The sequence below is a fragment of the Centrocercus urophasianus genome, unplaced genomic scaffold (genome assembly GCF_019232065.1).
Source record: "Centrocercus urophasianus isolate 14NV4802_14NV808 unplaced genomic scaffold, USGS_Curo_1.0 seq_12, whole genome shotgun sequence".
NCBI lineage: Eukaryota > Metazoa > Chordata > Aves > Galliformes > Phasianidae > Centrocercus > Centrocercus urophasianus.
In genome coordinates, this window is record NW_024884364.1 from 38,442,205 (window position 1) to 38,456,012 (window position 13,808).

A 13,808-nucleotide genomic window follows, 5' to 3' on the forward strand; every position below is an offset into this window, starting at 1 on the left:
ACTTCTTACAGTATACTGCTGGTATACTATTCAGTTTCATGTGTACATTTCTGGTAAAGATGCTTGCCCAGAATGTAGGGAAGGACTGTGCCTGTTGTATCTTCATGATAATTCCAGCAAACTTTGAAAAAACAGCAAAACAAAAATATCTTTCCTTACTCATTAAAATGATCAATTTTGTGTATGCCTATTCTCCATTCCTTAGTGCAAGATGCCTTAAGCTCTGTTATCCTACTATCAACAAAGTCAAGATAGAATGAAAGAAATTCCTGCAGTGTCTTGAAAAACACACTTCTGCAGTTTTAGCACGTTTCAGACTCATTTATTTATTCAGAAACTAATTCATTTGGATTCCTCTTCTTTAGAATAAAGTATGAAATAATATTGCCAAATATGAAGATGGGTTCTGGTGGACTTCTTTCAAATTGTGATTCATCCATGTATTTATCTGGTTGTAGTAATTTACAGTTTAACTTTTAGTATAAATAAACAAATTATTAAGTACAATAAAATTGTGGCTCTATGCCACAATTGAATTGATGGGCATTAAATATTACACATACTTTGAGGAATGAGTAAACCATATAGATCAGTTCAGCCCTGCCTTCAAATTTTAGTAAATTTTGCCTGGAAGAGTACTCTTCTATCACTCATTTGTAGCAAATGGGTGGATATTTTGTCATTACTCTAACTAATTAGGCACAGTAAGTGGCTAATAAGTAATCACACATCAAATTTCTATTTGATTTTTGTCTGATTTCAGGATTTTTTTTTAAGAGTATGAGGGCACAGATTCTATTTTATGTAAACAGGTATTATGTGTATACTCTATATATACACAGTTATTAGACTAAATTCAGATTAGAAAAGTAGAATAATAAAGTGTCAGAATTTAATTATCTTGTGTGTGTCATTTCACGTGTTCCTGTAACCTTATTTTGAGTGAATAACCTCATACCCTTTACTTGAATATCAATAATCTGTCTTCTCTGTCAAACAGGGAAAAGCTGTTAAATTGTTTTTTTTTGTTGTTGTTTTTTTTTTTTTTTGTAAAGATGTAGTTCCTCATTGTATGTAGAAGAGTCTCAACACAGTCTTGAGGAATGGAAACATATTGCTGCATGGCTCAGTGGCTTATTGAGGATCTCCCATTATCTAATCAACACAGAGAGCTTTTTTCTTTGTGTTAACTGGGGTAAAATGTTATTCTTGCAGAGTGTGATTCATGAAACATACGGGGAAGGGAGAGGACCAATTTTTAAACATTTTATTTTATATAATTATATAAAATAAAAATTATAGTAGTGATATGATGGCAGTAAGAGTTTTCAGTGTTAGCAGATGTCCTGAGAAAGTCATTTTGTTAAAATAGTATAAGCAAAGCAATTAAATTTGCATAGGAAATGCAGCAGAATAATACAAATCTAGAGATAACTTCATGAATTTTATTTGTAATATGCATTAATATGCATACAGCTACTCAAATGTGTGTATGCATATTATAAGACTTTTAAAAGAAAACTGAAGAACCAAATGCTAAGATGAGTAACAGAGGGGAGAAATCATGAAAAGATGGATATGGAAAATAGATCAATTAAAATGAGACACCTTGCTGAGGTAGTGTGTAGGAAATAGTGTTTGGTTTTGTTTTCCTTTACTAATGATGCTGTTCTCTCCAGAACCACAGATGCATTCACAGACAGTGCTCCAAAATCCTCGATTATCTGTATTAGGACTGGAACAACTAAGTAATGAGATTTTTGAATGTTAACCAACAATTGCTTGTAACATTTCTTTGAGGTCTTCAATAAGTAAAGTTTGTATTTTTAAGAAGGCAAGGACCAAGCTCAGTGAATTTGTGCTCCCACACTAGGAATCCTATGTGCTGTGATAAAATAGACAAATAGTAACCTATGCTTATCAAATCAGAGTTTATATATTTCTAAATATAAATATATATATATATAATATTCTGAATGACATACAGGTGAACATCTATTTGGAGTTCAGTTAAATGAAGCTTCAAGCACAATTTTTTTTTATTTTTTTTTATTTTTATTTTTTTTGTGGTCTACAAACACATCAAATCAGAAAAATGGAGAATTAATGTGTTACCTTTTTATCACCTAATATATCAATATATTTCCAAAACCTATAGATCAACACTCTGTTTTGACACAAAATACTCAGGACTCTCTTGCACTTGGTGTATGCATGTGCTTTCAGAATAGCGTGTCTAGTTCATATTTGTCCAAATTACCGAAAATACACATCTTTAGGAAAAAAAAATTATATATATATATATTATAAATATATATATATATATATTTCTGAAGAAATGTATTGTTGGGAGTTCCTCTGTGAATTTTATCCATTAAATATTCAAATACTGAAATTCCAAATTATACTTCCAAGGTTGAAGAGAGAGATTTTAGTATGTTACTGTAAGTACTGAATTGACCTAGTTTTATCTTGCATGTAACCTAAGAAATTGTATCTGTAAGGCAAGTCATTATTTTATTTGACACCTTGAAATGTCAGTATTTTGGGCTTTGTGTGCATGGAATTTCTATAAAGAAGGATATATTCTTAGAGATTTAACAGTTTAAGATGAAATTGTTAGCACTAAAATCCCAGTAATGTCGTAATCTCAAAGTATTTTTGCATTTCCTATCTTAATTTCATTGGAAAAAGAGAAGTTTGTATACTTCCCTATGGATCAATTTTAGTATCTGCCATTTCAGTCGAATTAGGGGAACGTGAGTGATCTGTGTAAAATAACTCAAATATTTCTGCTTTTGGCCTTGTAAATAATTTTTAATTGGTTCTAGGTCATGAACTGGAAATTGCAATAAATTATACATTTGTGTAGAGGTGAGAAACTAAAGGAAACATTCTCTTGTATGTCTGTACTAGCAAACAGTTTACGAAGATACGACTTTTGTGATGACTGAAAGTATGACTGTGGAAACCGCTTACGTGCCTTCTACATACCTGGCAGAGATCCTTCAGCTTCTGCAAGCGCTGTCTGAAGTAGAAGAACGCCTTAATTCTCCTGTTCTGCAGGCTAAGGACTGTGAGGACCTCTTGAAACAAGAAGAATGTCTCAAGGTAAGATGGAATGTTTTCTTTATAATATTACGCTTGTGTGATTTTGGGGCTGCTTTTTATTGGCAGCCTGTGTTCACTTACACATTTTTATAAGTACTCAACTCCGCTGTGATTTGTGCCTATATGGATGTTTAGATATGAAGACACATTGCTATGAAATGTAAGAGCACTGATGGTTTCATATGTTTTTATCTGTTTCACCCAGATTAGTAAGAAAAGTGATTCTGTGAAAAGCAAAGGCATTAAGGTATCTGCACAACATAACCCTGAGTGGAATAGTGGGAGAAAGGGTGGAGAGAGGCAGTTCTGTATTTAAAATTGCAGTTGTGGTTAAAGTTTACTTTACGTGTTTTTATTTTGAATGAATTAGTAAGTACTTAAAACCTGTCCACACGTGATCTCGGACAGCTTTATTTTAGTGTGACAGATCAGAAAAAAAAAGAAAAAAAAAATAATCAAGTAGCTGTTCCTTTGCATATTGGACTATGAAAACTTAAAGTCTGATTGGAGATATATCCTACGCAACTGTTGTAGTTTAGTTTACTATACAAAAAATGCTGTCCAACAGGTAGCTAATATAATTACGAGAAGTCTAATTCAGAACTGTTAATGTAACTTTAAATATTATGGTCCATTTTCTTTATTGCTCCTTGAAATTGGAGGATTTTTTCAATACCGAATGACTGAATAAGAGAACAAGATTAACACTGTAAGGCTAAGTAGGTGAATGAGTTATCTGCTTCTGCAGAATAGTGTTTGTGAATAAACCCTTGTAAAAAATTGTGCCTAACTGCTGTATGCAATACAGCAATTTCAAATTACCATCAACACATAAGACCACATTTCCATTATTTCTGTGACCATTTGGGGAAAGTTTTTAACCAAAAGAAACTTGAGCCCAAAGAATCTAAAATCTGTCTGCAGTCATTCAGATGAAATAAGCTTTGTGGGAGAATCGGAATAAGGTCTCTGGTAAGATCTGAAGTGCCCTCAAGGAGCCCATTTGTAGTTCTTGCATAGATACCTTTATATATACACATATGGCATCTCTGTGTGTTTGTGTGTATATATGTGTGTATATTTGCAGACATAGATATGCTTATTATCTCTTAAAAATTAATGATTTACATTTCCTAGGAGTATAGTTTGTCCAGGGAAGCACAAAACTAAAGTATTGGAGCAAGAGAATAACTGACAATAGGTCTGTGAAAAGAAACAGCAGATCACTCCTTTTTTCCTCTTGTGATTTAGTATTAGCAGATTAAAGGACTCTGAGTATTGACTGTACTAAGTTAATTTTCTAAAAAAAAAAATGAGGCATAGACCATGTAAATCATAGTTAAATGAACTAACACTTTGTCCGTGTCTGTAAACTCGTTATGCTCATTACTAGATGGGCTGGAAATACAGTGACCTAGATCAAGTAGTTTACTGGCAGTTGACTTCCTATTGACATTTGGACCATCTTTATCTGATTTACATCCATAACTAATCTGTTCTTCACCCACGTATGTTTGTTGCTATTAGAGTTGACACCGACTTTAATAATATTGATTACTGAGGTTAGAAGTAAGCATTGCCATAGGTTTAATTTAACTGAGCTATTAAATTGTTACGAGATGCATTTGTGGGCACATTTCCATCTTCCAAATAAATCTCTCAGAAGAGGTAAATGGATCTTGCACATTTGTGGGTTTTTGGAAGGGTATAGTTTTGATCTGAGCCTGCTTTATGAATATTTATTTCCAAGTAAAAGCATTCATCATTGTCATTATCCTGCAGTAAAAATAGAAAAGTAGTGCATAAATTGTTCAGCAGCTGGTTGGGAAAGGTTTGAAATTAAATTGTGGTTGATTTTTATCCCTAGCAGATTTGCATGAATCAAATTACAAAGCTGTCATGAATAGCTCTGTGTTTTAAAACTGAGTTTGTAAGGTTTCTTTTTCACTCCCATTCATAAATGATCTATTTCAATTAATCCTTAGAAGGAAAAATAAGTTTATTTACTGGAATCTTTCAGTGCTAACCACTTTGAACTTTTTTCTCCAAAGTAAACGTGTGTATTAAGACTTAAATCTGATTGCTGGAAATCATTCTAGTTAATTCTGTAATCCAGTATGATAAATATCAAATAGAAATGAAAAATATGCTTTTATTAATTGCAAAGACAGTTCTAACAGTCACTTTTTATATCAAAGGAATGTAATTATTTTTTTTTAAAGGAATATGTGTATGTGTATCCAAAAATAATATTACTTCTAAAATTTAGTAAATTGTTATTATTATTGTTATTATTAGGCACATTTAGTAAGCCCGCACACACCAGCTTCTAGGAACATTCTGTTCACTGAAAGTTTGAGTAAGTGGTAATAGTAGAGAAACCAAGTCTTTCTATCTCATAAAATCAGGGATTGCAGTATTTCTATTACCCTATTAAAAGTTCTGTCATGTGTGTCCTAATACATAATACATACTTGTTCACGACTGAATTTAAACTATTTTAAAAACAGTCTGAATATTACTGTCCTGTCAAAGATGGAGCTCCATCTGGTCACATGGGAAATCTCAGTTCATAGATTGAAGGATTAAAAAGTTGAACTTAATGAGATGCTCTCAATAGGGCAAATTTTGTTACAAGCAGAAACATTATGGTACTTTTACCTACTATTGATGGTAACTTGTGTCATTTCACTTGGGATGCTAGACTTATTGTTTTACGATACAGCTTAGTGTATCGTAGGCCTTAGTCAGGGCCTGAACCAGTGATTGAGCACCTGGTGGGAAGGCAGGGCCAACCCAGGGGAGCTCAGCTGCATACAATGCACCTGAGTAACCAGAAGGGGTGGAGTCAGGATCCACCCCTCACAGACCTCATTCAACGGTTGGCAGTGGAGGCCAGGGTATCTTAGTGGGGGTCCCTGTGTATTTGAGGTCTTCTGAAGGTAAGTAGCTGCTTTCCTTTCTTTCTGTGTCTGTGGTAGTTGCATTTGGGTAAGTTCTTGCTTGCCACAGCCTGGAGCCTTGCTGCTCTACTGTCATTGCTGTGCTTTCCATTATGTTACAGCAAGTTTCTGGAATTTCATCCTTGTTCTGTACTCTTAATCTCTGAGTTCCTTATGCAGCTTTTATTGTAATTACGTGGCTTAATTGTGTGACCATGTGCAAGGATACTTTCATATCCTTGCAGTTCAAAGAGTTTAGCTAATCATTACTGGCACTAGAGTTTTCAAAATGCTTCCTGAAAGTTAAATGTTTCACTTTGCATATATGGAAATTAATCCTGTTTTAGGAAGTCAAGTTACGTTGCTCCTATTACACAAGATGTTCTCTATGTGGTAGTTATCTAATGTAAACTATGTATCCTGTTGAAACTGGATTATTTAGTATGATATGCATATTCTGAAGTAAAATAACTTATCAACTTAAGAGTTAAAACATATTTTTGCTTATGGAAACATAGCAGAAGTGAGTGGATAACGTGAAACTGCCTATTAGGGACTTAGTTCATTATATTTGCTTTTATAGCTGTATGTAAGAAAGTGTTAAGTAGGCTTTTGTGTTATGAATTGCTGTTATAGTCTCAGTGTACTTGTGTCCACTCATTCAAAAATTACCTGAGCTGTGAAATCAAAACTGTTATTTTCTGAGGCTACTTACTCTACATAGTTAATGATGCAAATTTGCAGTGAAGTCCATATTAATCAGGCTGTTGGGCTGGGTTTTTTTTGTTTGTTTGTTTTTAAATCTTAATTTTAATGCTAACACTATAAAATATGATTCTACATTTAGCTATAATATTTTTCAATTATATAATAGTTTTAATATGGAAAGCCATCTGGTTCTTTGAGAGAGGTTTCTTATGTATGTAACTCCTTGCATAAACATTTTAATGGTTCTGGTTCATTCTTTTATACGTTTCCAGCTCTTTACTTGGACTTAAAAAGTGGGTTGTTTGTTGCTCTACATCCTTAAATATGGATATTTTCATGCTGATATTTATATATATTTCTATTCTTTTGCCTTTATGTGGTAGCTATTACCCTTCACTTACTGAGAGGGACCTTTTTTTGTGCAGAGATTTCTAAAGTGGCTTACTTGGGGTTTACAGAGTATTTTCTCGAAGCATTATGCTTCTGGAATACCACCATAATCTTCTTTCAATATATTGTATGAAAGCAATAATACCCATATCAGATATTATAAGTTGTAGTGTATAGAGATTTTAAAATTAGAAGTAATTCTTGGAATTTTTCTGCTTTATCTTGATTACTAACAACTGGTTCTGGTATTAGTACAACAGTATGCTGAATTATAGGAAGTTTACAATTTGTGTGATTTGCAAATATAATCTTTATCTGTCAGATATAGGCAAACTCTGAGTTGTGGAAATGAACTGAATTTCAAGTCCCTATCACTCAGATTTCTCTTTTTGAGAGAAATGAGATGGATCGTTCCCCAAAGGCTACTGTCACTCTAGCTGCTAATGATTTTCTATATAATCCTTTTTTTTTTTCATAAAAATTAAAGCCTTTTGCATTTCTTTTAACTATGTTACAAAATCTCCCAAGGCATTTTTGATAGCTACCTGCTTGGAGCAGATGGAGTATATGTAGAAAACACTTATGTCTGTGCAGATGCAAATGCACGTGATCTCGTTTCTTTTCTTCAATCCTATGCCATTCAGTTGTGGATTTCTTTTATAGAAGGTCAACTGCATTACCGTTATTTGTCTGTAACAGCTCTGCTCTAAACAAAAGCTAAGATCTGCCTTACACATCAGAAATCGCGTGCTTCTCCATTGGCGACTCATTGTGAACATTTTGGGATTTGCCACTTGTCAATTCTGAAGTGTATGAATGCTGTTTCAGTTGTATATATTTCAATAAATGGATTTATTCCATTCTGGGAAACATGGATTGTGAAAACAAACAGGGAAACCAGTTAGATTAACACTGCTTTACCTATGGCTGTGAAATATGCACATTTGCATTTGTGTTGTTTATGCTTTGTACTATCACAATGAAATCAATGCCTAATTTTAAGATTTCTCCACCAAATCATTGTTTTCATAATCTTTGATAAAGCTTAGCACCTCAGTTTGCTAAGGTCTCGCATAGATTGCCAGCAATGAGCATACTGTACATACACAGTACAGTTACAGAACCTCAGTATTCTTCACAGCTGTTTTTGCTGATGTTTGCTCCAGGGTGTGGTTTCTGAGCTGTGGAATAGAGGGAAGTGAAAAGTCAGGTCATGTAAATACTGATATTGCAAAACTTCACCGCATCTTCACTATATGGGATCTTTTTTTTTTTCCAAATGTTTACTTAAAACATTATGTAAATATACATATATATATATATATGTATGAATTATATATAAAGATTATATATACATGTTTAGCACTTCAAATTTATAGATAACTATATTTATACACAATGTTCTAAACGTATTAATATGTGGGTGTATATAAAAAAAATTATAGGGATGTGTATATATATGTAAATATTGGTGTGTGCAGTGAAATAGATTTCTTTGTCCATGACTTAATTCCTCTGCCAGAAATTTAAATAACACTTAAATTGTTGAAATTTGTGATTGATAAACTCTTTATGATAGGAGATACAATTAAAATACTTTCGAGAGGTTCTTATATGTTTCTAGCTCTAAGAACATCAAAAAGAGAAACAAATTAACCTAACAAAATTAACCATTTTTTCTCTGTGACAATAATGTGCTCTGTATTTCAGCTTATATAGTTCAGGTTATTCTAGTCAGCAAGAGCTTGCAGTATCAAACCTCTATTTTATCTCTTTTGTACTGTGTTGATGTATAAATAGTTACTTGTCCTTCAGAGTAGGTGAGCAAAAGAACATTGAGCAAGTCAAATATATATGTTGTCTGTTATGAGGACTGTGGTGCTGTAAAAACATAACAGCTGAACAAGTCAGTTGTATTTAAGGGTTTAATTGGCTTGTAAATACGGATTTACAAGGAGAAAGTCTCTGCTAATGACTTTTTGTTGCGTTTAAAGCTTTTCTGGTGAAGTCAGAATGCAGTTTATGATACTATTTTTGCTCAGCATTGGGTTTTCCAGCAAATTTGGTCATTCAGATGCTTCTGAAGGATTAAACATAAGCTCAACCCTGCCTCATTCATAGAACAGAAATATATAGTATATTTACATATTGCTTTATAGAGAAAATAAGAAAATCTGCATAATTCAATGATGAGACTGAATGCATTAGTAATTGTGTAATTAGTGGCTATTGACTAAGGGTGAATATTTCAATTCCTTCACATATTTTAAAGATTTCATGGCCTGGAGTAAATTTGGTTTTTCTCTTTTTTTTTTTTTTTTTTTTTTTAATATAGTCTGCATTGTACAGTTAGGCAAAAATACTGTTAACTATTTTCTCTAAAACACAAAGAACTGAGCATTGCAAAGGGCCAAGTGAAAAGAGAAGTGCTGAGTTATCAATGTCCTGAGAAGGACTGATATCCAATAAGCTATCTTTCTCATCCTCTAACTTTGGTATCTATGTAATATATGCTGAAGCTGTTATAAGAGAGAACCCTAACTGTCAAATAATGAAAGAATTTTCTTGAACATGAGCCTGTAAGGTGGCACTTTCTTCTGCTTTCTGTTAGAAGGAATGGGGTTAAAACAGTTATTCCCTTGGCTTATTATTCCCTTGGAATTCATGACTGACTGAATCAACAGAGCTTTGCTTCCCCTACAGCCATTACCTTTCTCATCTGTAGTTAATTGCATCTTTAAAGAAAGAATGGGAATTCAGTCATTATTACCTGGTTGTATTCTAAAATGTTATCATGTCTAGGCTGTCATTTAAATTATTTTTTTTCCTGTTTGTCTTTTGCTTGTGGACAGTGTTTTTTACAGCTGATGTCTTGTTTTTCTTTTAAAAAATCTTGGTGTTACAGAACATTAAAGATCGCCTGGGGAGACTCCAGGGTCATATAGACATTATTCACAGCAAGAAGACACCGGCTTTGCAGAGTGCTACGCCAAGGGAAACAGCAAATATACAGGAAAAGCTGACTCAGCTTAATTCCCAGTGGGAGAAAGTTAACAAGATGTACCGGGACCGACAGGCGTAAGTAAACTTTTGAAAAGTCTTATTTCTGATAACATTTGTTAGTATTTGGTTTATTGTTGGTGATACTCTTCCTTATGCAGAAATGACTTTTGAAGTTGTAAACTGTACTTTCTTCTAACTAAGCATAGAGAATTTTATAGAAAATTGCAATTTAAGTATTTTTGTAAAATTGTAAATATGTTGACCAACTGTCACTTATCAGTCCAAAACCTGGGATGGTATTGCATTTGTGTTTCACTACAATTATTGTACCTTTTTCTGAGATAAGTATGAAAGAATAACTATTTGATACTATACCCAGCATTATTAAGATAGAAATCTTAACCTATGATAGATGTAACTGAGTAAAATCCCTTGTAATTGTAGGGCATGTACTAGTTCTAGGAGCAATTCTAACTGTATTTCTAAGGAGCATGTTTAATATTGTTAGCAGCTCTAAGTGCAGCGTCATTTTTTTTAAGTGTCTTTGTATATTAGTCAAAATACAGTAAGGCAAAGTAATGGAGAAAAAATATAGAAGGATGTTAGAAGGATAATAAATAAAACTGATCTCCTGCATGTGGTCTTACTACTTTATCTTAATATGTTGCTTAATGGTTAACAAATAAGCTTAAATAAAAATCATTGTTTCAAATGTTTATTGAATTATCACAAGCGAGTCCTTAACAATTCTGAGATTGTAAACTATTAATCTGATACTGAAAATGCTTGTGTATGTAGGAATATGTAGGAATTTCACTAGGTTGGCACTTTCAGACATGCTTTCAGGTAACTTGCTATTCAAAAAATTTCATTTGATGTGCTAAGAGAGTGACTTGAAATTTAGTGGAATATGAACTTCAATTATGGTATTGATAATTGTTGCACAGTATAGTAGATGGGGATATATATCCAACCCTGTAAGTGATGACCAGAAGAAATAAAAATACCTTCTGTAGACTAAGACTGTGCTGATTTTGTCTTACAGTCCAAACCTTGGTAACATTTTTAAACAAAGGACACATGAGTATTGGTCTACAGCTGTCACTGCAAATCTGTAGAGGCATGATCTTTCAGCTGTAAGCCATTCAGTGGCTTTGATTTAGGTTGCTGGAGAGAGAGAGAGAGAGAGTAAAGCTTAAAAAGAGACAAAAAGAATCATGGCCAAAATATGTTCAGTAATCTTCAAGTCACCTCTGTTTTGTCTCAAAATTTTGAGATTCTAACATGAATATCACTTTTTTTAATAATAAGCCTGTTCTAGTGTGGTAAGAAATACCATTATTTCTTACCGAACTTTGTTCAGCATGATACCACACAAAAATTCTGAAGAAGTCAGAAGCTGAGTCTGAAGCTCAGCTGCTCACACAAAGATAGCAAAAGCAGGATGTTTAGTATTGTGCTTTTTCCAGAGGTGGCTTTGGCCAAAGGCATAGATTTTGGTCTCAGTACTTCAAAGACCAATCTCTGAGAAATCTTAAGATCTTCTCATATGTGTTGTCTTCTACTGAAGAAGTGCTGTTGGCTGAAAGCTTGGTCCACCAATGGTAGCAGTTGTCCTTTGTTTAGACTACAGTGCCATTTAGCCAGCAGCAGAAAATATTCTGAGGTGAAATGAGTTAGTATTTGTCAGGTATTTTGAAGCCACCACATAAAGGCACTAGAGAAGTAGGAGGTGTCATTTTCTTTCCAGCCTGAGTTTGCCTGGGGGTGTCATCCTCTTATAGGATGACTGGCACCGACTCAGGGCGGCAATAAGCTTGACTGCTGCCCAGAATCACAGACCTTTTTTCTTTTAAATCTCTTGTTTGTAGTGTCAGTATTACTGTGTTACTGTTCACCCGGTTTTGTTTGAACTCTGGGATGGTCCCTGTAGCTTCTGCAGTTTTGTGAGGTGCATTTGGACTGCACATGAATGCTTAGGAGGAGATGAAGGAAGACAATACTGCCTTCAGCATTTTGCTTCTAGCGTTTTGTGTCTGTAAGGGATTAAACTATCAGTGTAAATCTTCCATTGAGACATGGATGAAGCTGTTTTTGAGATGCATTACTGATGATGATCTTTTAGGACAGTTTTGAAATTTTACTGGAGCACTGTCTTGCTGTCGCGGGAGTGTGCATAAGGGAAATATACATTCTGTGTTTGAAAGTGTCTGGGAAAAAAAAAATTGCCACCACTATTTGTTCATTTATGAATACTGGCTTCAGGAAATCGAAGAACTGTAGTAGAATTGAAGTCACTTAAGTAATTTCCAAGTCGGTTATCACTGTAATTGCAGTAACACAGAACACTTTCCCTTACCCTCTCAGGTACTAGCAGAGAACTTCCCCTAAATCTCATAGAAATCAATATAAACACTCATGTTAAATACCTATTTTAAGTTTGTGTTTTGTAAATAGTTGTTGTTGCTCTAAAAGTCATTACTGGAGCTGAAATGCCTGCTTAATGAAACACAGTAAAGAATATGCTCATTTCCAAAGTTTACAGCAATAGAGGCTGGAATTGGCCACTCAGAACATCCTGGCGTCAGACCCAGAAGGAGAAATTCAGTTATTTATGCTGTTGCGTTAACATTGCTGTATCATTTAAGGAAAGAAATTCATACTTTCTTGTTTTTATAATCTAATATCTACATATCTCGTTTGAGAGTGATGTCAAATAGGTCTGTCTGAGGAAAAAATGTTACTACACAGCTGTTTTCTTTTTGGTAAAATTTGTATATGAGGTATAGGCAGAACTGAAAATGGATTTTGTAGGACTTTATGTACTACCTGGAAATCACAGATACTCTATACAGACATTTGGAAAAAGTCTAAGGTCAATTCTGAAGAATTTGCAGTCATTACTTTGTGGAAAAGTGGACATGTAAATCAGTTGTGAGATTTAGTGGAATGGAAAGAAAGGTTTGTACATTGCCACCTTGCGTGTTAGTAAAAGCCTTAGGAATTCATATTAAGCTGCAGATTGTTTATTTGGAAGAGGAAAAAAAGGTATGGAATGATTGCTTATGTTATTTGCATTAGTTTTATTTACCTTCTCAAAAAAATGCACTGGGTTTTCATACAAGAAAATATGCTTCTGTCTTTTTATTCAGATATTACTCTTTCAGCATTTTGTTCAGTAATTAGTAATCATAGATAGCATTGAAATATTTGAAACTTAGTTGAATACTTTGCTAGTGTATTCTGGAAATCTTCCTTTTATGTAAAATACATTTCACACAATAGAAGTTCCAATTTACATCTAGCTATTTCATGCTAAACTTTATAGTGTGTTCCTTACAAGAAATCAAATTGTATTTTCAGTTTTCTTTACATCAGAACATGCTGCAGTTCTACAGAAATTCATTGTAAAGCTATTTGAATGTTTATGCTCACAAATCCAGTTCTTCTACAGTTGTTGAAAGCCTTGTTGTTTTCCAAGTTGTTTCACAGTCACCGAGTGTGCTATTGTGTATTCCCTGTAATTGAGTAAGTGTTTGTACTGTACCTTTTGTAAGTTAACAGGAAATAAAGTACAAATTCATCAGAACACAAGTTTTCAAGAGATTAATGTTTTGAATACAGCCTAGATCTGGTTGGTTTGCTTTTTTTTTT

General features: G+C 33.6%; 1 protein-coding gene across 12 annotated transcripts in view; it reads left to right on the forward strand.

Annotated features, from left to right (window-relative positions):
* Window positions 1–13,808, forward strand: part of DMD (dystrophin) — a 979,751-nt gene that overhangs the window by 399,420 nt on the left and 566,523 nt on the right. For all 12 annotated transcript variants that reach the window (XM_042811110.1, XM_042811098.1, XM_042811099.1 and 9 more), the window contains 2 exons: window positions 2,917–3,111; window positions 10,057–10,229. In XM_042811110.1, coding sequence (XP_042667044.1) covers window positions 2,917–3,111; window positions 10,057–10,229 — 368 coding nt within the window. The remainder of the gene's footprint in view (window positions 1–2,916; window positions 3,112–10,056; window positions 10,230–13,808) is intronic.